The sequence below is a fragment of the Nelumbo nucifera genome, chromosome 5 (assembly GCF_055504915.1).
Source record: "Nelumbo nucifera cultivar China Antique chromosome 5, China Antique-T2T, whole genome shotgun sequence".
In the NCBI taxonomy this organism is placed as follows: Eukaryota; Viridiplantae; Streptophyta; class Magnoliopsida; order Proteales; family Nelumbonaceae; genus Nelumbo; species Nelumbo nucifera.
Genome location: NC_142653.1, coordinates 69947942 through 69971610, shown reverse-complemented (window position 1 = coordinate 69971610; position 23669 = coordinate 69947942). Strand labels below are relative to the sequence as shown.

At 36.6% G+C, this 23669-nt stretch overlaps 1 protein-coding gene across 2 annotated transcripts; it reads right to left on the bottom strand.

Annotated features, from left to right (window-relative positions):
* On the bottom strand, positions 1–23669 carry LOC104610193 (eukaryotic translation initiation factor 3 subunit I-like). 2 transcript variants are annotated; one of them, XM_088887712.1, is made up of 9 exons: positions 23357–23669; positions 23023–23238; positions 16676–16803; positions 15292–15411; positions 15088–15177; positions 8666–8773; positions 2723–2809; positions 2559–2638; positions 1–343 (listed from the first exon to the last, which is right to left on the bottom strand). In XM_088887712.1, the coding sequence occupies exons 1-9, from the start codon at positions 23538–23540 to the stop codon at positions 268–270; spliced, it is 1089 nt and encodes a 362-aa protein (XP_088743838.1). In that variant the 5' UTR covers positions 23541–23669; the 3' UTR covers positions 1–267. The 2 variants fall into 2 exon arrangements, with proteins under 2 accessions (XP_088743838.1, XP_010275011.1); XM_010276709.3 differs by lacking the exon at positions 8666–8773 and having other exon boundaries at positions 23357–23666.

Sequence of the window (23669 nt, the reverse complement as noted above, 5' to 3'; positions counted from 1 at the left end):
AAAAAATGGACTTTCGATCTGTATCACCAAGAAAAAATACAGTAATGGTTTAACCTTCGCACAAGCCTGGCAATAGCAATTAAGATTTCAAGTTTTACGTCAGCACAAAATTCTTGTGGTTCCCAGTTTCTACCATTCAGAAGGTTCTCATCAAACAAGACTTGACATGTTCTAACTAAAATGGCACAAAATTATATCTAATGAATTAAAGCGTTTAACAAAATAATAAAACAGACAAAAATTTCTCCTTGTCAGCATGTTTGGGAGTTACATCTTGATATTGAAGTAATCTGGATCAAAGTGATGTAATCTGACATAACCATCTTCACCTCCACTTGAGAAACTACACAGTAGAAAATAAATCAGGAAATGACAAAAAATGTAAAACTAGACATTGAAGCAGACAAGGATCGTGCACACACACACACACACACGTATATATATATATATATGCTACTTTCGAGTGTAAACAAATTATGTTTTGTACGAAGGTTTATAATAATACATGAAACCATGACTACACAAGCATCAAAAGGGGGGCAAAAAAGAACTATAACATTGCACTAAAACCCAAAACACTGTATACTACCATGTACCAAAACACATATTCAGAAGCACATTTTGAATGCATTTGAGCATAATACATAGTAAAACGCATTATAAGGTAGTCGCATGGAACACCTAAAAAGTTCTAATTTCATGATCATTTCAAACGAATAGTGGAAACCTGTTGCAATAGTGGCAAGTGCATTCATTATATTTGTTTTAATTTAGATATAGTATCACGAGTCCAAAATCCAGACACCCCCCCGACATCAAGCCTACAGACGTTCACCAAGACTAAGCTGATTCACATAAATCTCTGGAAAAAGAAACACAATACCAAACATCACGGAAGGTAATTGCAATTATCAAACATCACGGGAGGTTTCAGAAAGTAAGAAACTTAAGGGGAGGCTTTAGTAATTTACCCTTAAAAAATCACAAGTAACATTCCAACATGAAGAAACTTGATCTAGTCTAAGCACAAAGGGAGTTAAGAATTATGGTATCACTCCAATTGTTTTCCCAAAATCTTGACTTGACCTTAGCCTAGGAGTGATCATTTCTAACCCATTCTAGCCCAGCCCGCAATAATATATTATTACAAATAATATAGATGACTTATATGATATAGGCCTAATGCCCGGCCCGAGCTAGTCTGGGCCATGTGAATCCGAAATTGATGTAGAAACTAAACAATTTTGAGTCTCCATACTTGGCAATCACTGTTCTCTCAGAAAGAGCATAATCTTCCCATGACATCTCCAAAGCCATTTCTTAACAGGTGTGCTTTATTCACTAGAATCATCTTTCCAACATATTCTTCCCATGACATTTCAAAGTCATTTCTTAAAAGGTGATTTATTCACTAGAACCATCTTTCCAAAAGTCAATCCTCCCAAGAACAGGGGATGGCTAACCAACTTCCATTTTACCAAGAAAAATTTACACAGCTGTCAGCACTTACACTCCAAAGAAAGTGACCATCTGGATCTGTTCCAACTTCCACCCACTAACCATTAGGCTACATTCTTAAAAGGTGATTTATTCACTAGAATCATCTTTCCAGCATATTCTTCCCATGACATCTCCAAAGCCATTCTTAAAAGGTGATTTATTCACTAGAACCATCTTTCCCAAATCCAATCCTCCCAAGAACAGGGGACAGTTAACCAACTCGCATTTTACCAAGAAAAATTTACACAGCTGTCAGCCCTTACATTCCAAAGAAAGTAACCATCTGGATCTGTTCCAACTTCCAACCTCTAACCATTTGGCTCCATTTGGTTTGCAGGAAGATGATAACAAACAGAACTTTGGAGACCATTGACTTCCCTCCAGATGTCTAAAATGTTGTTAATAAAAGCCCCATAATGTTTAACATAAAGAAAAGCATTAGTTAAAGGAAATCAAGAATTCAAAAAATCTTTCAGGGAAGCAATAAATAGAACTTCCTTAGAGCCAACCTCATTTGCTACAAGATCACAATAACTTATCAACTAATGTAATTTTTGGCTATTACTTATCAACAAATGTACAAGGCTCTTGCAAAACCACCAAACCATTTAGAATCCTCCTAAATTAGGATACCCCGCCATTTCATTGTATTAAGTTAACAATATTGGTATTAATTTCTCCCTCTTCTAAGCATGCTTTTAATTAATTAAATTATCATTCTTTGGGTCATTGTCACCATGCAAGAAATTTATTTGAAATCACTCCAACTTGCCTAGTAAAAGAAAAGGGATTTCGATACTAGATGATCAGTGACTATACCAATGAAGGAATGATTTGATGCAAGTAAAAAAGAAAAAGCTCTAAAGAAAGCATGGGAAATCCCTTTTACCAAGGCCAACCTTAAGGGGCAGGATTTCCCTAGTAGGGTCTCAGAATCAACAGATCCCCAGCCTCATGATCAGATAATAAGGAGACTTGTTCACAGGTTAAGAACCGAACTCATCTTCAGTAAGAAGCAAATTGGAAAATAAAATGTAAAGATGAGAGATGAGAAAGACCTTCTTCCATCAGGATTGAATGCCAAAGCATTTATTGGTCCAAAATGCCCTTTCACGCCCCCAATTTCTTCTTGAAGGATCTATCCAGAGACAAATATAAGTCCCCAAACATCATGGATCAAAAATTTTCTACAAAAAATAGTCATAAAGAAAAGAGAGCTCACCTTGTGAAAGAATTTGGCCTCAAATTTCCCAGCACGACGATCAGTAGTTGTGACATGTGATGCTTCCTGACCACCTCCAAGTACCACCTGGAAAATGTATTATGTGTTGTCTTTAAGTAGATTAAGGGACAAAAGCAACATCCAAATACAAAAGCATCATCCAATATTCTGCAAAGACATTAACCATAGATGCTCTGCAAGCTCCCCATATGATGTAGGTATATATACACCAATGTAGAAGAGCAAGTAACCCAAAAAGAAGGTCGGAACAAGAAAAAGATACATCATTCTTAGCTCGAGATAAATTATGCAGCGGTCAAATTGCAAACTCAAACTGGCAATGAGAGAGAGAGAGAATGTGTATATCAAAAGCTTACAGTACCACTACCATAGTAAAAGATAGCATTTGTTTACCTTGATACCCAACTTTTTCCTCAATATGTCCTTTAAGCTAGCTGACCTTACTTTGTGGTACCTTACATGCCCAATATTTTCCTCAGATCACTTTACCTAGTTGACCTTTACTATTTCTTGTTCAAATTTCACTCATTGATTTCAAAGCATTGCTCAAGCGTCAATGCATATTTTGGGACTCACCTTAAAATAGGTTTAGGGTGAGGAGATGAAGTGGTATCTTGTTATGGTCATTGTAGAATGTCAAGGGTTTCAAATACTTCATATGGTGGCAATTTTTTACTGCAATACCTAACATGCCTAAAGATGTTCTCGTTATATCATTTTAGCTGGTTAACCCTACTTTTTCTTGTTCAAGTTTCAAAATTGATTTCAAAGTATTGTCTAAGGGTCGATGCATATTTTGTTTTTTTTTTCAATACATGGAACAAGTATTTTGGTTAATACTGCATGCTGTCTGTCTGTGGGTCTGGCCTAGTTTGTTTTTTTGTTTTTAAAATTTCAGTCACAGCTTAAAGTTATTTCTTTTTTATTTTTTGGGTTATTGGAGGTAGATGGCAGAACCATAAATTTAAGTTTTTTAATTAAGGAAGGAGCTTGGTAGACCCTAAAGAGTATATACATGTACTGTGTAAAAACATGGCTATGAAAATGTGAATGATATTGGAATGAAGTTTTATGCTTATAGAAATCTTGTCTTCTATCCAATTCTACAAGAAATCATTACAACCATCAACATCCCTCAAATTCTCCATCAAGTAGTTCGCTCAACATACATAAAGGACTGAAACTAATCCAAGTATGTTTTTTTCTCTAGTTTCCACAAAACTTCCCATTTCGATAGCTATCACCTTAATTCTACCATCCCTGTTAAATTTCATGCTTGAACTCTCTCCCAATAGATATTTGTCACCTTAATTCTACCAAAATCCATCTCTTATCAGTAAGCTCCACCTAAAACTCTTTTTTTTTAATTGGCAGTTTCTTTTGCGAAGTTTTTTTCCCATTCATGGAAATTTTGCCCAAGATTTTTTTGAAAGATAAAATTTTGCCTTCATAAAAAATCTCTACATACAAATTTTATAGTGACTATAAAATATTATTGAAAAATAAGAAGGTATATATAGGTTACAAGATATCACTATAAGCAGAACCTCACCACTGGCCAACATTCAAATTCCCCAAACCACACACGGCCCTTAGAAAACCAGGACAGAATAAAAACAAACAACCCTGCACCAGGCCATAACAACACAGGCCGCAAAGGAACAACCTTCACCAGCCAACCTAAGAGAAAGGAAGATAGATCCCTCAGCACCTATCCCCTAACACAACCCCTTATATCCTCTGGCTTCAAAAGATAAACTTATTAGAGATTAAGACCCATTAACTTGACCTAAATTACATAAGCACCCCGACATCTATGACCTGACTCCTACATACACTCCAATGAAGATGGGCATTCATTCCTTCTCTCTTTCTACTCTAATGTAAGGAAAACTTTTCTTGCAAATGTCTCACCTCCCAAAAAGAGAACTTGTAATTTCTTGCCAACCTCAGCTTCATTGTGAACAACAGTACTAATATCTATTTTCTTCTCAATCAAACACACTTCATTCATAACCACCAGGACATTCAGTCTCCTTTCTCAACATTCTCCTTTACCAAGCAGATACTAACTTATCCATCAGCAGCTTCAGAAAAATCACATTTACAAACGCTCTGGTCCAACAAATTTGCCTGATGACAAATGTCCTTCATTGGACTGCTTTTGTAAACTTTTTTCTTGCAAGGGACAACCTCAAACAATCCACCTCTAAGATGGAGAAAAAAAAAACTTTAGAAATATGAATTGATCTTTTGAGTTTTCTGTGCTTTAATACGTCCACTCAAACTGATGATTGCATCCTACTTAAGTGAGGTTTTTCCCTTTGATTCCTTCTCATTTATATTAATCTTCTCAACATACACTCCATCACTTAACAATTTTTTGATTGCCAACAGAATATTTGTATTCAATGGCAATAGCAACCTTGCTATCCAAAAGATAAGATAGAAAAAACAAATAGGAACAGCTCGCAGCTGGCAAGACATATATGTTTCTCCTGTAAAGATAAAATTTATTCCCAGGCCCCAACATTCACATTTCTACAAAGCAGACATTGAACCATCACCCTGGTTTTTGCTACACAATCAACCAGTCCTTTGTCAGTCCTAAAAGTCCACCAGAACAAGCAGTTCAGACCTGCCCCTTAGGTTTTATTTGTGTGATGGATTAGGTTGATCTATTAAAATCATCTGCATTTTTTTGTGTTTAAAAGTTAATTAAACTTACTCTATTATATAATTTAACACTTAAAAAGTCCATAGGACAACTTTGCAGCATATTGTTTTGGTCTTTTAACCTTAGTTTCTTCGCTTTGTCAATGATTTTGAACAAAATGATAATCTAAAGGTGCAACTAAGGCAAAATATCAATGTAAATTTCCACAAACCTTAGTTTCTTGACTTTTCTTCTCAAAATATCAACATATATACCACATATTTGACAAGATCACATATTTTATACAATATTTCCATATAACGCTTTCAATAAGTTTCCTCTATTTGGATGATTGACATTTCCACCAACCATGGTTCAAAGTATCGATACGATACGCCCGATACGAGGTGTATCGTATCGTATCTTTTGAAAAAGATACAGTCCAAAACGCCTATTTCCAAGTGTTTCGGACCCCCAAATTTTTTTAATAATAAAAAGCATGCTAAAAGCTTCCCAAAAAACCAAAACTTGAAAAAAAACTAAAAAAAAAATAGAGTTTCGGCCATTTCTAAGTACCGATACAATACGACCGAAACTCGTATCGTATCGATACTTTGAACCTTGCCACCAACACCAACAATTTAAACCTTGCCAACAGTTCATCCCTTAGAAAATTACAACACTATACTAGCCCCAAGAAGCTAAGGACCTGTCTGGAAGGGCTGCGCTGAAGATTCAGCTAAGCTGGTTGCTTTGAAGCACTCTAGATAAGTAATTCAAAGGAGCTGAAGGGGACGGCCATTCAAATGAACTGACTAACAACTGATTCAGGCTGCTCTCCAGATTAATCAATAAACATAGCTTATACCCTGTCCATGTGGAGCCCACCCCCACAAGCCAGAAGCTGTTGGCTTCAGTCCTCCCAAATGGACACCAAGTAGGATTTCCCTCCACCAATCTGTTTCACAATCTCTACAATGTTTGACTAAATCACTACAAGAAAAAACGGCTAAGCCGGCGATTTAGCACTGGCGATTTAAAAAAGCACCAGCTTAGATGTGTTTAGGTCGGCGTTTTAATCAAAATTGCTGTCTATTAGTTAAAAAAAGCAAAAAGCCAATTTAGGCCGACGGTTTTATAAATTAAACCAGTCACAACCCAATACGGAACTGGTTCAAAATGCAAAAAAAAAAAATTGAAAATGGGGCCGTAATATGGTTTCGTGACTTGCTTAGACGCTTCCCGCATTTCCTTCTTCAACGTGGAGTCTGCATGCAGTACCTCCTTCCTTAGATTTGGAGTTTCCCCTTCGAGCTTAGTATCCTCTTCCTATTCTTAGAGTTAATTTCCTAATCGATTTGGATTACACATTCCGAGTTTGTCTCTACCCTTCCTCTTCCCCTTCGACTCTGCCCTTCCTCTTCTAGTTTATTAATAAACACAAACTTTGAGTTCCCCTTAATCCCAAAGCTTTAGGGTTTTGAATTCTTTGATAATAAAATAGGGTTCTGATCGAAGAAAGAGGAGTATCCTGAGTTGGAGCAACCGATTGATATGCTTCAACCAATCGGAAGATAAGTTTATTGAAGGAAAAAAACTGCTCCATTCATTCCACTTCAATGGCACAGCAAGGTATTCTGCATTCATTATTTATATTTTGATGGCATTTTACTAGCTAATAATTTTGGGGATGGGTAAAAGAGTTAAGGGAACTTTATTTTTTCTTTTGAGTTGTATGGTGATTCGTAATAGCTTTGAGTTGTATGATGATTCCTTCAACCGTTCCAGTTTCATTGCATCTTCATCAGTGATGAACTTGGGTGCTGATCCGAGTATCTTTTTGAATAAGATCTTCGTATGATCAACTTCAAATCAAGTGAACTTGAAACAGTCAAGAATAAGATGATTGTCTTGAAATATCCTATCACAACAATGTTAGAGACTCTAGAATTGGATCTAGAAGAATATGGAGCACCTTAAACAAAGTTTCAAGGTTTTGAGCCTTCATTATCAGAGGTGCCAGACTAGACCAAATACTTCTTCCAGTAGACGTGAATTAAGCTCCAGCAAAAGAAAAGCATAAATTTAGGACCAGTTCTCTCCACTTTCTGATTTAGTATGACAAAAATAAATTTTTAGGCACCTTGGCAATAGGATTTCTAGGTAAAACTGTGCATAGAAGATCCAGTTCAGGCTTTACAGTTACTTTAGGCAACAGTTAACACATAATGCTGGCCTTTTGGAAAAGATATCACCTATATTTATAGGGTGTTTGAAAACTAATTTGATTTCATTTTCCTTGTTTTTCATTCACACCAAACCAACAAAAATATTGTAGCAAAAGAAAAAATCAATAAAAATATGGAAATCCACCAACTGACATTTAGGAAGGAATAGAAACTCCCACCCCTGGTTTCTAAGAGATGATAAAGATCATCATCATGAACACAAAAATACAATTCATGATCCATGATCATTAGAGTTTGACAAAAGTTTTAAATGCCAGCTGTCGACCTGACAGGCTGACACAACCCCCCTCCTTTATATGGGGTTGGGACAAGCAGTGTTAAACAATATCACATAGGAGAAGTTTCTCATAGATGATAAAGATATCTTTAAAAAATTGAAAAGAGTTTTCCCTCACAAAAGCTAGTATAATGCAAAATATTCAAGTTACCAAATGGCCCTAGTTTCTCCCAAATGTTTCTTTCCTTAAAAAACACTGTTTATGAAGAATGTGTGGGCCTGTTTTATTAGAACTAAAATACTGAAAGCTGACCTAGATGTTGAACACCCTCTCAATAAGCATTTGATCTAGATTTATAGCTCCTGTAAGGCATAATCTAATTGTTGTATGGGTTCATTATATCAGCGGGGTTCAGCAGCATGAATTTTATTCTTCCATTCCGCTGTACCTAACTTTTGCCTTTCTGAGGTGGCGCTTTACCTATTAAGAGAGATTTATTTCCTTTCTAATTTCTTTCTTATTCAGGTTTAAATTTTTTATCTAGCCTCTCCCTAGTCCATATATTTTCAAAAACATGATAGGCTTGAGTGACTATTCACCAAAGTAAAAAGCATCAAAAAACACAAAAGAAAGAAATGAAATAAATAATAGAAAGAAAAAATTGTCTGAATGAAATGCTGGTGAAAATCTAAAATGTCAACTCCAGGTATTTATTCCCTTATTTGGAACACTGTTTTTCTATATTTCTTTGTTAAGGAAATTTTCATTTACTGTTGCTGATATAAGTATGATTGAATACCTGGACATAGTAACCTCCAGTGAGGATAAACAACATTAGGACCAAAGAGGCAATCATCCCAGCTCTTTTGATGCTTAAAATAGCAGCACCAAAGAGTTCCCCTGCTCCCTAAGTACAGAATTATATCAGATTAGTTGTTAACTTGACAGATGACAACCCAGTTAAATTATTTGTAGGTTCTCTACTTACTTGGCTTGTTATTACAATCAATAGTACTGAGAATAATGTCATGAAGAAGCAAGGGACTGTTCTCTCGAAGTCAGCCATGAAATATAAAATGAGCACAAAGAATGTAGGATACAAGATATGAACCACCATGTCGCACAGCGTGCTACATGAATAGTACATACACACTTAGTCTATACATGTCTGCTTTCCTTTCTTTTACCAAGTATATCTTCTCAAATGGGAAGACAACACTGCTCCAAATATTGACGACAATGTCCAGAAAATGCAGACGTATAACATCAGACCAACCTGAGATGAAGGCATAAACTTCTCAGATAAGTACGGTTAAACTAAAATGGTAGTAGTTAGAAACAAGTCCAAATTTCAGCCAGTAGGCTTGACCCCAAAGAATCAAAACCAGATGACTAAGAAGTCCTGGAACAACAATACCTGATCTCTTAGTTGTGCTTCAGTTCCAGTTTTGGATTTCCACCACAGAAGGCTTAATAAGACTGCAACTCCAAGGGACTGCACAAATCTTAGCTTGTCAAAGTAATCTCTGTATCTCTCTCTAAATGTTCTCCTTGATAATATCATAAACTGCTCCCACCAACTCATCGTCCAATCCTTCTTAACTTGAACAGCTAACTGAAGTGTTGTGGTATCTTTGCCATGCCATGGTTCTCTGCTTTTTCTTTAGGTTCCACCCAGACTTTGTACTTCAATTGTACATACTGATATATTGATATTTCATCACAAGATAAGCAACATTAATGTCCTTTAGTCACTGCTGTTGTAACTCATAAAATGGAAATGAAGAACTAAATATTATAGAAACTGTCACCAAGCCCTCTGAGACACTTATGTCGTTAACTTGCCCAGTTGCCAAGTCTAGCAAGAACTCTGCAGGGTTCATGGCTATCTGAGGTGCAAACCTCAATGATGAGAAGTACTCCATGGATTCTCTAGCCTTCCCATAATACACAGGACATCCCTCTGATATGAGCAAAATCTTGTTGAACATGTGGAACATTATTCTTGAAGGTTGATGAATTGTAATGATAATTGTCCTTCCTGCCTATGGGCCCATTGAGTGCAACCATTAGAGCAGTCATCCTCCTCTCTAGCAAGCTTCAGTGCTAGGAAGTATAAAAGAGAAAATGTTACCTTAGCAATTCCTAGAAGAATATGAAGAAGCTTATTTGCAGAGGTGGAATCAAGGCCTGAAGTGGGTTCACCAAGCAACAACAATGAGGGGTCCACAAGAATTTTATAACCAATACTAGTTTCATCAAACCGCCACCTTCGATGAAATACAACATTTATGGCGGCAGTTTATTTAGATGACAATTAAGTCTAAGCCGGCGGTTAAAAAAGCCAGATATAGGCCGGCGGTCAAGGGCACCAGCTCAATAACTAAACCGGCGGTCATGGGCACCAGCTCAATAACTAAACCGGCCGTCAAGGGCACCAGCTAAATAACTAAACCAGCGGTCAAGGCAAAGGTGGCTTGAATTGCTGCCGTGCACTATATAAGTCAGCAGTTCTCTAAACACTATCGACAAAAGAATGGTTGGACTGGGTCCCTAGGATGGCGGTCTTTGTCATCTAACCCAGCATCCATGACCTAGGGCGACACAACTATAGATGGCAGCCACTGAACCGTCGGCTCATGTCTATGCCGGTGATTGAAATGGCTATGTCAGCGATTTAGTGAGCGCCAGCTTAGCTCGTTTTTCTTGTAGTAAATACTTCATTTGTATTTTTTTTTCTATCCTTCCACATTGTAATGAAGGATCTGCAATTTCACCAAAGGGGGAAACTACAATGGAAATCACTGAAGCAGTCATCCTTTGGTCAGTTTAGGGGGAGAGAAATGCAAGAATTTTGAAGGAGAAGATTCATATGGCAGAAGCATTGATTGAAAGCATCATAATAACGGTGGTTTCTTGAGCTAAAACTCTATCCATTTTCAAACCCTTCTCAGTAGATAGAATTATTAGAGGTTGCCAACATATAGTTTCACCTTCATCTGTAGTCAACAGATTGACTCTGCAAGTACCAGAAAACAGTCTCAAATTTAACTTTAATGGGTGCAGCATGGGAAATCCAGGGTGATCAAGTATTAGAGATGTGTATAGACACCAAAATTAGCACCTTCAAATTCAAGACCTATTGGGTAAGGTAACTCAAGAAGAGCAGAACTACTAGCTGTACTCCAAGGTCTAATAGATAGAGATTTCAACTATAGCTGGCTGCAAGTGGAGTAGAACTAAGATGTTACAGTGGGATGGTTCAGAAGCAATTGCCAGGGGTCATGCCAATCAGTGTTTGCACAAGGCACAAGGGCCAATTTACACCCGAGGTGAGAGGTGCAAGGCAAGGTGCACGCCTTTCTGAAGCAAGGCAGAAAAATACAAAAAATTGCTAAAAAATCAAAATATGTCAGAAAATTCAAAAAAAAAGCCAAAATGCAAAAAATAAAAAATAAAAAATATTAAACATAATATTAATAAGAAACATAAACTTAAATTTTAAAATTGATGGTATAAAAAACCTATTATCTAAAATCTAAATACATAAACATAATATGTAAAGCATATTCAAATGAAAATTTAAAAATAAAATCAAGCATATAATGTGATGTAGAACATATTACATTCATCTTAATTGCATTACTTCAAGTAGCTAATGTGATGCAAAACATATTACATTCCTGATTCTACGAGTCCCCTTTGTGCCACGCCCCTTGAGGCAAGCCCAAACAAGTCCATGTTTGGATCTTAAAGAACCCCCTATTTGCTAATGTTGTTCATTCATTCGATTTAATAAAATATCTTCTTAGAAGGCAAATAAGATTATAAAATCATTATTTTTTGTGTGAAAATTAAGAATTTAAGATCCGAACATGGACTTGTTTGGGCTTGCCTCAAGGGACGTGGTCAAGGGTTAGGGGCTGGAGCCCTCGACCCAGCTGCTAGGTTCAAAAAAAGCAAACAAAAGTACAATTTTAAAAGGTGCACGCCTGGGGCAAGGCGCATCAAGCGCACAACTAGGTGCACCGAGCGTGCGCCTTTTGAAAGTGTTGCACCTAGGACTTGGGCGAGGCGCCTACCCCTAAAATGCGCCTCACCTGTGCGCCTAGGCACAACTTTTAAATCATTGATGCCAATATAGACATATCCTCAGAGACCAGACATCTAGCTAGAAATTTGGAAATTAAATTCACTTGAAAATGTAATAGCATGGTAGATGTTTTGCTTAGAAAAGGGGTCAACAGAAGACACCTATACAGGGGGATGATTCCTAATGGAAGTAATAATGGTCTAACTTCAAAAACAAAAACACAATATGGGGTCAGTGGCAGAACTAGCCCATATAATTGGGATGTGTGGCATATTCATTGATCATTGTATGTATCTTTTTTGTTGATCAATAACTCTGAAAAATTTTCATTAATTAAGATGCTTTAGGATACAACAAGAAGTTGGAAAAGAAGTCAGCTTAGAAGCTAACCCAGGACAAAATTACAAATGTGCCCAAAACGTATATGTTCTTTGAACCCCTTGCTTTGCTAAGCTATCTGCCAAACTGTTGGCCGATATCCTAACCCATCCCACCTGAATTAACATATTCCTTTACATCCATTTAAATCTTCTAAAATCATTCTTCAACTGCCATGTTACCCCTTCCCCTTTCTGTAACCATTTTATCACAGTTTTTGAGTCTCCCTCGATGATCAGTCTATTAATCCCCAACTCTTTAGCCTTCTCAACCCCATATGCTGCAGCTAGAAACTCTGCCCTTGCCACATCAACCTCCTCCACAGGACCGGAGTATAGAGCAATAATGGAACCATTTTCATCTCTAATGACCCCCCCAATACCTGAAGGGCTTGGGTTACCTACACAACTCCCATCAAAGTTCAGCTTCTTCCAACCATCTGTTGGAGGGGACCAAGTCTCAAAAAACAGTCATCTCGTAACTAATGAAGCAACAATAAGTCCCCAAACCCTGAAGAAGTCTTCGACCTTAAAATCTGAAAACAGCTTCGAGCTTTTTACCTAATGTGCCACCCTCAATGTTATTGTTTCAACTAAAGCTTCCTTCCATTTTTCTTTACTTCCAAATATATTCCATCATTTCTTTCCTCCCAAATGGTCCAAAGTATTGCTGCTCTGGTGCACCTCCAAAGAATCCTTCCCCTCCTTGTCTTACCACTGATACCATTAGGGTTGAATAAACCTTCCACCCTGACAAGAGAGGACCACCTGCACCCAAAAAGGGAAGTAAACCAATTCCAAATAAAATTGACGAAAGGGCAAGATATAAAAAGGTGAAAAGCAGTCTCACCACTCAACTTACATAGGACACACCAATTAGGGGACAAGCACCAATTTGGTCTTTTCCTTTGAAGTACATCAAAGGTATTAATACAACCATGAAAAACTTCCCAACAAAAAGCACTGATTTTAGGGGGAATAGGAGGGCACCAAATTTCTTTGACTAGAAAATGAAGAGAATATTGTGTGGCAACCATCGAATGTAGAAAGAATTTACAAGAAAAAAATCCATCAGAATTAGGACCCCAAAATCTAGAATTTGACCCACCTTACCCCAAGAAAACTGAATTCAGCAATCCTAACAAATCAGATACTGCAAGAAGTTCAGACTCTCTAAGATGTTCAAAATCTGACACACCAAATTTCCTTGATCATTGTATATATCACACATTCTTTCATATAATTTAATAAAGAGGACTCCTTACTCATTTATCAAAAATAAATAAAGAAGACTCCTTTACCAATTAAAAAATGGAAGATCCTTTAGTTCTCAACAATTGACCTAAAACCTTTCTAACCACTAACCCTTCCCTTTTGTCCTAAAATGATCCCTAAACTCTTTTACCCCCACTTTTACCCTCCCAATCCCATCCTTATATCATAGCATTGGTATAAGAGAAGCCAGATCTACATTACCAAGAAACCTTGCCAAATGGCTCCTCATGTGAAAACTAACCAACCCATGACAAACACAACCACCACCAAAAACAACAGAAGAAGCATCACAAACAACATCAGACAACATTGGGACAGAAAATGGTTATCCATAAAAATATTGCTTATGAGGCCTCAGACTTATTTTGAGTGTTACATTAAATACCCAATCTTACTAAGAATGCTACATTTTGCCAAAACTTCCCTTCCCCAACCAACCACCCCTCAAACAAACAGAAAGAGAATATTATTTAGATTCCATATAATGTATAAACATATAGTATCAATCAAAATTCTTTTTTCCCAAAACCATTCTCTCTTGCAAAAAAGTAAAAGATAAATAATAAATAAAAAAATAAGAACTATCCCCTTATCTAAAAACAAAAAATAGGTAAAAGCCTAATCACTGAATTGAAAGATAATAGATTTTGACTTCCTGGATTAAATAAAAATGTAAAATTCAGATTTCCTTGACTCTCTATGAAGTTACCAAGAAAACTTATTTCTTGATCTCTTTCAAATCTTATACCATTTCTCCTCTAGAACTCTTTACACCTAAAAGGACATAACCATTTCCTACATCACACTCTCCTTTTTTTCCTTTTCTCTTAGAATCACAAGGTAGAAACTAGAAAGTACTTTTTCCTCCCCTAATCTCATTTGAAGATAGGTAAGATAAAAAAATAGCAATAGAAAGTGGGAGTGATTTGACTACATCCCATTTTTGGGCACATTCCCAGTGAAAGAAATAAAAAAAACTCCCACTCACAATGAAAAAAAATTGAAACATAGTAATTGTGTCTAAAAAACATGTGAACTTTGACTACTAAATTATTAATAAGACATCTGCCCTGTATCAGAAAAGCTTTGACCAAATTCACCCCCCAAAGAAGGAAAATGATATCAACTGGCAGCATTTTCCTTTCATTTTTATTGTACATGAAAGAAAAGATCATATAAATCTTAAACATGTATTTGCACCTACCTGTCAAACTATATAGGTAAATAGATAGATCATATGTAAACAAATATAAACATGTATGCACAATATATACATATAATATTATTAAATATATACCATGAATATATACACACAGTCCAGCTGATAAGAATGTGGAAAGGATAACTCTTTTTCCACTTTTTCTAAAACAAGTGGAAATTTGTTATAACTAGAGCCACACCATAAAATTTGTACAGATTGTTATCAAACATAAATGCTCATAAATATCTATTCACAGAAGCTGCATGAATACATACATGATCAAGAAGTGGAGACATTGCAACAGCATTTACTGGCCGCTCTGTCACATATGCCTTGATCAGCGTCAATGTTCTGGCGTCCCAGAGCTGTCATGACCATGAAAAGAATCCAATACAAAAGGGGCATAACAAATCATTATCACAATATGTAGAGAATAAGAAGAAAAATCACAGAAACAGATGATTTAAGCAATAAAGCACCTTGGCAGATTTATCCAAAGAACCAGTGAGGAAGTTTGACCAGTCTGCAGATTTTGCCAAGGATGTAACTGTCTTCTGATGGCCACTTTCTTTGTCTGATTCATTAATCAACTTTCCTGTCTGCAAGTTCAAAAATACCCTAAAATTTGAGACTTCAAGCAAATGCAAATAAATAAAGCTAAATGAAAACAAGGGTGAAACCAAAAAGTAATATATTTTCCAAACAATACACAAATGCTAATGATAATAAAGTGACATGCAAATCATAATAACAACTTAGTAGCAGTAACCTGAAGTGAAGAACAATGGGAGTGCAAATCAGAATACACTTAGGATTGGAGACCAAACGATAACTCAATGTGACCTCTCACCTCTTCTGCTCTTCTGTTGCCTTGATACATACAATAATTCATAACAAATGGGAGATTGAGAAGGATATCACTCATAGATTTAGAGCAGGATGGACAAAACAGAAGGGTGCATCCAAAGTCTTATGTGATAAGTGAAAACCACCTCAGATAAAAGGAAAATTCTATAAAACAGTGTGTAAGGCCACCTATGCAGTATGGAACAGAGTGTTGAGCAGTTAGGAAACAGCATTTCTAAAAACAAATGTGTAGCAGAAACAAATATGCTTAGATGAGTAGTAAAACTAGGAAGGATAGGGTGAGAAATAAAATCATATGAAAGAAACTAGGAGTTGCTCCAATAAGTGATAAAATGAGAGAAAGTAAACTAAGGTTGTTTAGTTATTTAGATAGAAGACCATCTATAGCACTTATTTTGTTAGGAGAGGCGATCATTATAAGTTGAGTGAACTAGAAGGGCTAGGGGCAAACCAAAAAGGGCTTGGGTGGAAGCAATAAGAAATGAGTTAAGCACCACCTATAATTTGATTTGGTGATGGATATGGCAAGGAACAGAATGGAATAGCAAAGACTGAAATGAAGAAATTTAGTTGGGTGACAAGGAATATGTTGGTTTCTGTACAGTAGGTGGGGAGATCAGCAAATACTTTGGCTGAAGTGTTAGCAAAGCAAGGGGTAAATAAGGAAGAACTATTTTGGGATCAGCTGTGACTTCTGTAATTTATTCCTAGTTTACTAGTAAGTTTCTAGGAGGAGCTGCAGCACACATCTCTCCATGGGATGTTGTATGAAATCACAATTCTAAATCAGTTTCTGAGTTAATAAAATCATACTATTACTCATCAAAAAGAAAGAAAAAAAAAAAAAACAGAATGGAATGGCAAAACAGGATTCTTGTAGCTAACCCCATGTAGACAAGGCTTAATCACCATCATTGTCATAGATGAGCTAATCAAATATATACACAACACCTTGATATAACAGGAAAATTATAGACATATAGATGAGCTACTGACCTCAGTATCCCAAACACGGATTACTGCATCTTCACCAGCGCTTATGATAGTCCGGTTCAAGGGCCCCCAGATAGCTCTATTTATTCTGCCTTGAGGCCCCCTGATTGTAAGCACAGATTCACCAGATTCTGCACCATAATGGTATTGGTTATATCAAAGTTGTTTACATCTTAAATAAGCATTACAACCAGAAAAGGCGGCACCTCAAATAATATCTCACATCTTGATGAAAATATCACCATTGGTATAAAACTCAGGCACTAGAATATGAAATACACCTACCAAAAATCCCAAAAAATTAAAAGAACTGTTACTGAGATTATACAAAGAACAGGTCTTCACTGTAAAAGTATACAAAGGCCAAGAGTCAATAAAGGTCCACAAACTATAACAAGATGAAAATAACAGCCTAAGAAGGAAGTAACCCAATACAACTCCTGACCAACTCTCCTCTACAAAGGTTCCATATCCATCCAATGACACCATGGGAGTTTTCCCAACCTGTGCCCTCTTATTTTTATTAATGATAAATCATTAATCAAAAATAAAAAGATCATCCACATGTATAAATATGCTGGTCACTCTATAAAGGCAATCAACTGTACAGTAATTAGACATTGAATTATGCATAAAAAACTCTATCTGCACAACCCCAAGAAAAAGTGAACCAAATTCATTTAGTCCCTTATGTAATGAGGACCAAATAAGCAAACTTGTAACCCTGTTAACCATTTTATCCAATGAAGAGATTCAGTCATCAAGAATTGCCCTACTTCTCTCTTTCTAGACCGTAAGAAGAAAGGAAAGTAGAAAATGTACCCATGCCAAGCAGTGATCAATGTTTTTAAAAGGCATGAGAGGCATACAACTGGAGGTGTTCAAAGGTCACATGTGACCATACCATCTTAGTCTACTTTCTCTCATTTTTCACCTATTTTAGCTACACCTAGGCCCCTAAAAAGCGGGACTTCATTTCTCAACCCACCATTTATAGTTTTTCCACTCATCCATCTCAGCATACACTTTTTTTTTGATAAATGAATGACAGCATACACATTTCTGCCACACTCATTTTTTGGAAATGTCTCTTGATTCAGGCAACAACTGTTTCGGGCTTCCAGTAACTGTGATTATGATAGTTGGGGGATGACTTTCTTGTCATCAAGTTGTACTAATCTTATTTATAATCCAATAAAATTAAATTAATTTTCTGCTAATCAAAAAAATAAGGAAATGTCTCTTGATTCCACAACACTTCACTCCATACAGCATTGCAGGCCTTACAACTGTTTTATAGAATTTCCCTTTTAACACAAGCGGCATTCATCTATCACATAAGACTCCAGAACTGCCCTTCCATTTATCCCATCCTACTCTAATTCTATAGTCAACATCATCCTCAACATCTCCCTTGTTTTTTTTTCTCTTGATAAATGAATGGTAACTTTATTAAGAAGAGAAGAAAGTATACAATTAACCAAAAAGGACGCACGAGATGTGACCTCCCTTTAGAAATGAAAATGTTATCACAAATAAAGTAGCCCAGAACGATTTACCCCTTGTTTAGACAAAGAACCAGTCATACCATTTGCTGATCTACTAACCCACTGGAATCTAACCGGCATGTTCCTTGTAAGCCAATTAAATTTCTTGGTAAGAACCTTGTAGCCCCAAAAAACTGTTTATGGATCAGACAGCCAACCCACTACCACCCTGGAGTCCCCCTCAATATCAAGTGCTCCACTCCAAGTCAGTTTGCAACCTGTGTTCCATGTACCGCAGGCAGTATATCAATCCTTGTAGAGTCACCAACTCCCACCAGTCCTAAAAATAAGGATAAGATGTTGTCATCCTTATCTCTCAAAATCCCTCATATACCCAAGGGCCCTAGATTACCTTGACTTCTCCCATCAAAGATCATCTTTACCACTCCCTCCGGAGGAGGTCTCCATTCTACTTGTAATCTATTCTTTTTAGAGGTTGTTCAGGCTACTTCTGCCCAACTTTTCCAAAAATCATCAAAAGAATAATTCGCAAAAAGATCTTAAGCTTTCACCCAAAGAATTGCCCTTGTCAATATGCACTCCAACTTGAATTATTTTGTTATGAACAATTGAACCAAGTTGAGTTAACTTTTAGTCTCTGCTCCCAAGTGTACCCTGATTTAAACTCCTATTATAATTAAAAAAAAAACATGGAATATATTCTGTTTTGTCATACTTATTTTACAACCTCTTGTTTCTAAGGTATTTTTCCATAAACTTAATTTGGCATTTAACACAAGCATAAAAAATGTATATAAATTGAAAATATGGAAGTCAAAGAAATTATGTGGATTTTATAAATTGCTTCAAGCACTCGACAAGTTAAGCTAGTATGATGTTAAACATCTTGTGTTCCTAAACCTATGGAATCGGCCTACCACCTCCAACAAAGGCCCCTTGAGACAAGCCCAAACAGGAGTTTGGGGCAGTGCTCCTTGACCTAATCTTTTTAGCTGATATGTATAAAAACAGTGGTAAGCACTAATAATTTAACAGTGGACATGGTTTTAAACAGCACGGATTGGTGAAACACGATTTGTATAGCCAACCCAATATAGTCAGGATAAGGCATATGGATAATGATGATCATGATGATGATATAAAAAGGGTGATCTTGTGATTTTTTCCACAGTTCATTGTATTTTAGGGTTAAGTATCATAAATGAATTGCTAATCAAAAAAAAGTAACATATATGAATTGTATCGTTGGTGCTCCTTTAGTGGAAACTTTGCTATTTGAAATCCTATTTGCAAGAACCAAGGCTTTAAGTATTTAAAAGGTCTTTATTTTTGTTTAATTTAAAAGTTAATAGACCATTATTGATGGAGATCACTTTGAGACCAAATCGCCACACAGAATTCATACTTATTTTTAGCATAGACAACATTAGTTTAGAGTTTACTTTGATTAATGCAAATTTTGAGTTTAATTGTAAACTTTCTTTTTAGTTAGAGTTATTTGCAATTTTCATATTTGATAGGGATTTAATTATAGTTTTCAATTTTTAGCTCTCTTATAAATTTACATCATATGTTAGGAGTGTATTATGTTATGTTTTGGAGAACAAATTCTTCTTCTTCAACTTGTCTTCTCTCTCCTCTCTTGTGCTTCTTCCCTTCTTCCTCTTGTTCCTTCCTCTTTTCTTCTAACAGGTGGGGCTGCGCCATTTTGGTATTAGAGCCAAGGCTCAATCCCATGCATCTGCCTAATTCAACCATTGAGCCAAAGCAGATGAATCTCAACCAACTCCAATCATTGTCTCTATCCACTGACTGAACAAAGGTCAGTTGTCTCCTCTTTCTCCTTCTCCTCCTCCTCCTTTCTCTATTCTCTCCAATCTGCAGTCAAACCTTACAACAGGAACTGCCTCTCTCTCTCTCTCCCTTTTTTTCTTTGCTTCTCTTTTCCTTCTTTCTCCCTTCTCCCCATCATTGTTTTTCTCCTTCATTCCCTTCTCTTCTCAACTCCTTAACCTCTCTTTCTCCTCAAACCATCTCCTTCATTCTCTTAGTCTCGTCCCTGTTGTTTGGTTCCATGTCAGTCACCCAACCATATAACCCGAACCAGCCACTAATTCAAATTAAAAAAAATAATAATAATATAGAGGCAAATGAACCAACCACTTCTTGGGTTAGGAACACAACTGCAAACAACATTGGGAAGTTGCTGTCTTCATTTCCTGCAACTAAATTAAGCAACATCAAAAGGCCTTCATCATGGAAACTGCTACTCACCAACAGCACACAAATTATCAAGACAGGGAAATTATTTGCCGTAGCCAAATCCAGAAAAGCTAGAGGTCACCAATCCAAAGGCTTGAGTATTCAGTTCTGGCCAGAAAACACATCTCAGTTAAATAGGAAGGTATTTCAGGGAAATTCAATGTTAGCAGGCTGGTCATTGCTCTCTCTCTCTCTCTCTCTCTCTCTCTCACACACACACACATTAATTTAGAGTTTTAATTACTTGTGATATTTTGTTTGCATTATACTTTTATCCTATTATCCTTCCCTTAATACCCTATCATCATGGTTATCAATGTTGAATTTTCTATTAGGGTAGAAGCTTTGTCCAAGAGCCAAGAAGCCTTGACCAAAGCCCAAGAAAAAAATAAAAGCACTTTTTGAAAAGAAGATACAAACCCTTATTTCAGATATAAATGCCCTTAAAGAGTCTATGCCTAATTAATGAAACAGATATCTATAGCCATGGGTAAGTTCCCTGTTGAAGACTCAAGGAATGATCCCCAAGAGTCTATCGTAGGGCACTATTATCAATGTAGTCAAACCCAAGGTCCCACAGGTTCTAATGCTCAACAACCGGGAGTTCTCCCAACCCCAGGTACTATGATCCATGAACTACGATGAATATGGGTAAGGAGAACCAAGTTCCAAATTTAGGACATACTCACAGTCCAAAAATGCAATCTAATCGAGTGTTAGGTAGTGGGTACTATATTGACAATCCGCAACAATTAGATGATAAGGATGATTTTCAGGAAAGTAACTCTAAGGATCATCTTAGGTATAGGCAAATATCTTGGTAGGCATCAAGACAAATTCTCTCCACATAGTCAAGGTAGGATTCAAGATGACCGAAGAGATTTCCCCAAGGATGTAATACTTTTCTGAAGAGATAACAGCTCGTGCCTCTTCAGTGGTGTTTTTTCTAAATTAATAAACTTCTTCATTCATCAAAAAAAGAGATTTCCCCAAGGATGGTGAAATTACAAAGAAGGTCAAGTTTTCTAAACCCCTCCCTTGCCATAAAATTGATGATACCTCTAATGTGACCAAACTATTTTTCAAGGAAATTAATAGGCTCCTTGGTTTGCCTACTTCACCCATAGACTAATGGTCAAACTGAGGTTGTTAACACGTACATAGTTGGGACTCAATGTTTCCCATTGCATAATTTGCTTATAACAATTCAAACAATCAATCAACCGGCAAAACACCTTTCGAGGTTGTTCATGGCTTTACCCTTCGTACACTTGTTGACCTTGTTCCCTTACCTCTTGATGCTCATACTTCTGCTTCTACTGATTCTTTTGTCCTACATATCCATGATTTGCACGCTAGTATGATGAAAATTTGTTAATGTAATGAGAATTATAGACTTGTTGCAAATGCACACCATAGAAATCAAGAATTCAATGGCAATATTCCTGTGTGTCATGAGTATTACCCAAAGCACTCCTTTAAAAAGTTATATACTCGAGCCAATAGCCCATTTTGCATCATTTGAAAGATAGGACCTAATGCATATGAACTTACCTTCAGACATGGGAATTAGCTCAACTTTCAATTTGGAGGATTTGCTCCCTTATCAAGGCACCTTTGAGCCTCTTACTCTACCTACAGGTCTGCCCACAACCAAAACTACTTCACCTTTAGTACCCATACCTGTTCTACCCACGTTTATGCCAACCAGGTCAAGAGTATTCTCCAAGATGAAATTATCACTTCTAAAATAGGTGGTTGTCAACGTTACCTTGTGAAATGGAAATGTCATCCTGACACCAATGCTACTTGGATTTCAAAAGAGGAATGTTGTCGCCTAGACTAAGATCTAATGGAGCAATATCATTCCCTTAACTCTCCTAAGGAGACTTCCTTTCAGTTTCTAGGTTTCTTATAAATTCACATTATATTTTGGGTTGTATTATGTCATGTTTTGGATAAATACAGATTCTTCTTCTTCAACTTGTCTTTTCTCACCTCTCTTCTTCTTCCTATTTTCATCTAACGGGTGGTGCTGCATCAATTATTAGTGTACAAACAACAATAAAAAGCAATTTAGAAAATTAGAAGTTGATCAAGCATACAAAGGCAAGATACATAAAAGAATCTACAAAAAAAATAATAACAAGAAAATGCTTATATTTAAAAAAGGGGCTGTTCTGTGCAAACCTTAGAAGGTAAAAACTAAATTAATTTAGAAAATTATGATTTACTCTTGGAGGAATATTACAGAATAAATCATTGGAAATCTTATGAGCTAGCTCATGAATTTTTGAGTTGAAGATCTATAATGTTCATGACAAATTCATTAGGACTTCAACTGTGAGCCTACAGAATGCTCATGCATTCTGTGAATAACATAATCCACAAGCATTTACAAAAGCATCTGAAATCGACAATGTAACCACTTCACTCTAGGTGTTTCCCAAACACCTCATAAATGCATACATGTGAATAATGTAATACAACTAACTAAATCAAAAGCCAAAAAAGAAACAAGATAACCTAGTCAAAACTTACAAATAAAAGACCTAATGGAATATAGAAGAAGGAACATACGGTCACTAGGGTCTCGCGCGATACGCTTCACATGAATGGCCGAAGTAAGTTCCATGAACGGATCGGTAGTGATAACCGCAAGCTTATCACCAATAGAAAAATCCACAGATCTAGTTGGAGAATCAAAATTGAATGTGTAAAGTTGAGTCCCAGTCTGAACATTCCATAGCTTCGCCGTCTGATCCGCGCTTCCAGTTATAAGTCGCGTAGAATCCCCTGAACATCAATGCATCAATCTCGCTATAAAAATACCAGACAGACTCCACTGAAATAACAAAAGGCCAAGATCGAGATTAAATTCTTATCTATAAAGATAAAAACTAAACGAGCTTACTTGATACGTCACAACACCAAACAGCACCGTTGTGGCCTCTGTATGTCCCCAACCGCTCGCCATTATCGGCAAACCAAACTGTCGGCGTGTGGTCTTTCGCACAGGAGAAGAGAAGATCACCTTCTCTGTTGTATTTAAGAAAAGTTAATGGCCTCTCATGGCCTTTCATCAGAATTGGCCTCATATTCTCAGATATCTAGCAGTTCGTGCGAAACCCTACAAAAACCCTAAATTCAGAACTCTTTGCGGATGAAAAAACCTAGCAGTCGCCGAGAGAGGGAGACGAGCAGTAAAAACAGGGAAAAGAAGCGTC

What these genes read in the sequence shown, in the direction of transcription:
- LOC104610193 (XM_088887712.1), bottom strand. Translation starts at nt 23,540, where the DNA reads ATGAGGCCAATTCTGATGAAAGGCCATGAGAGGCCATTAACTTTTCTT. An exon ending in TTGGTGTTGTGACGTATCAA is followed by an intron (nt 23,239 to 23,356) that starts GTAAGCTCGTTT and finishes ATTGATGTTCAG; the next exon opens with GGGATTCTACGCGACTTATA. An exon ending in CTTTGGATAAATCTGCCAAG is followed by an intron (nt 15,178 to 15,291) that starts GTGCTTTATTGC and finishes TGGTCATGACAG; the next exon opens with CTCTGGGACGCCAGAACATT.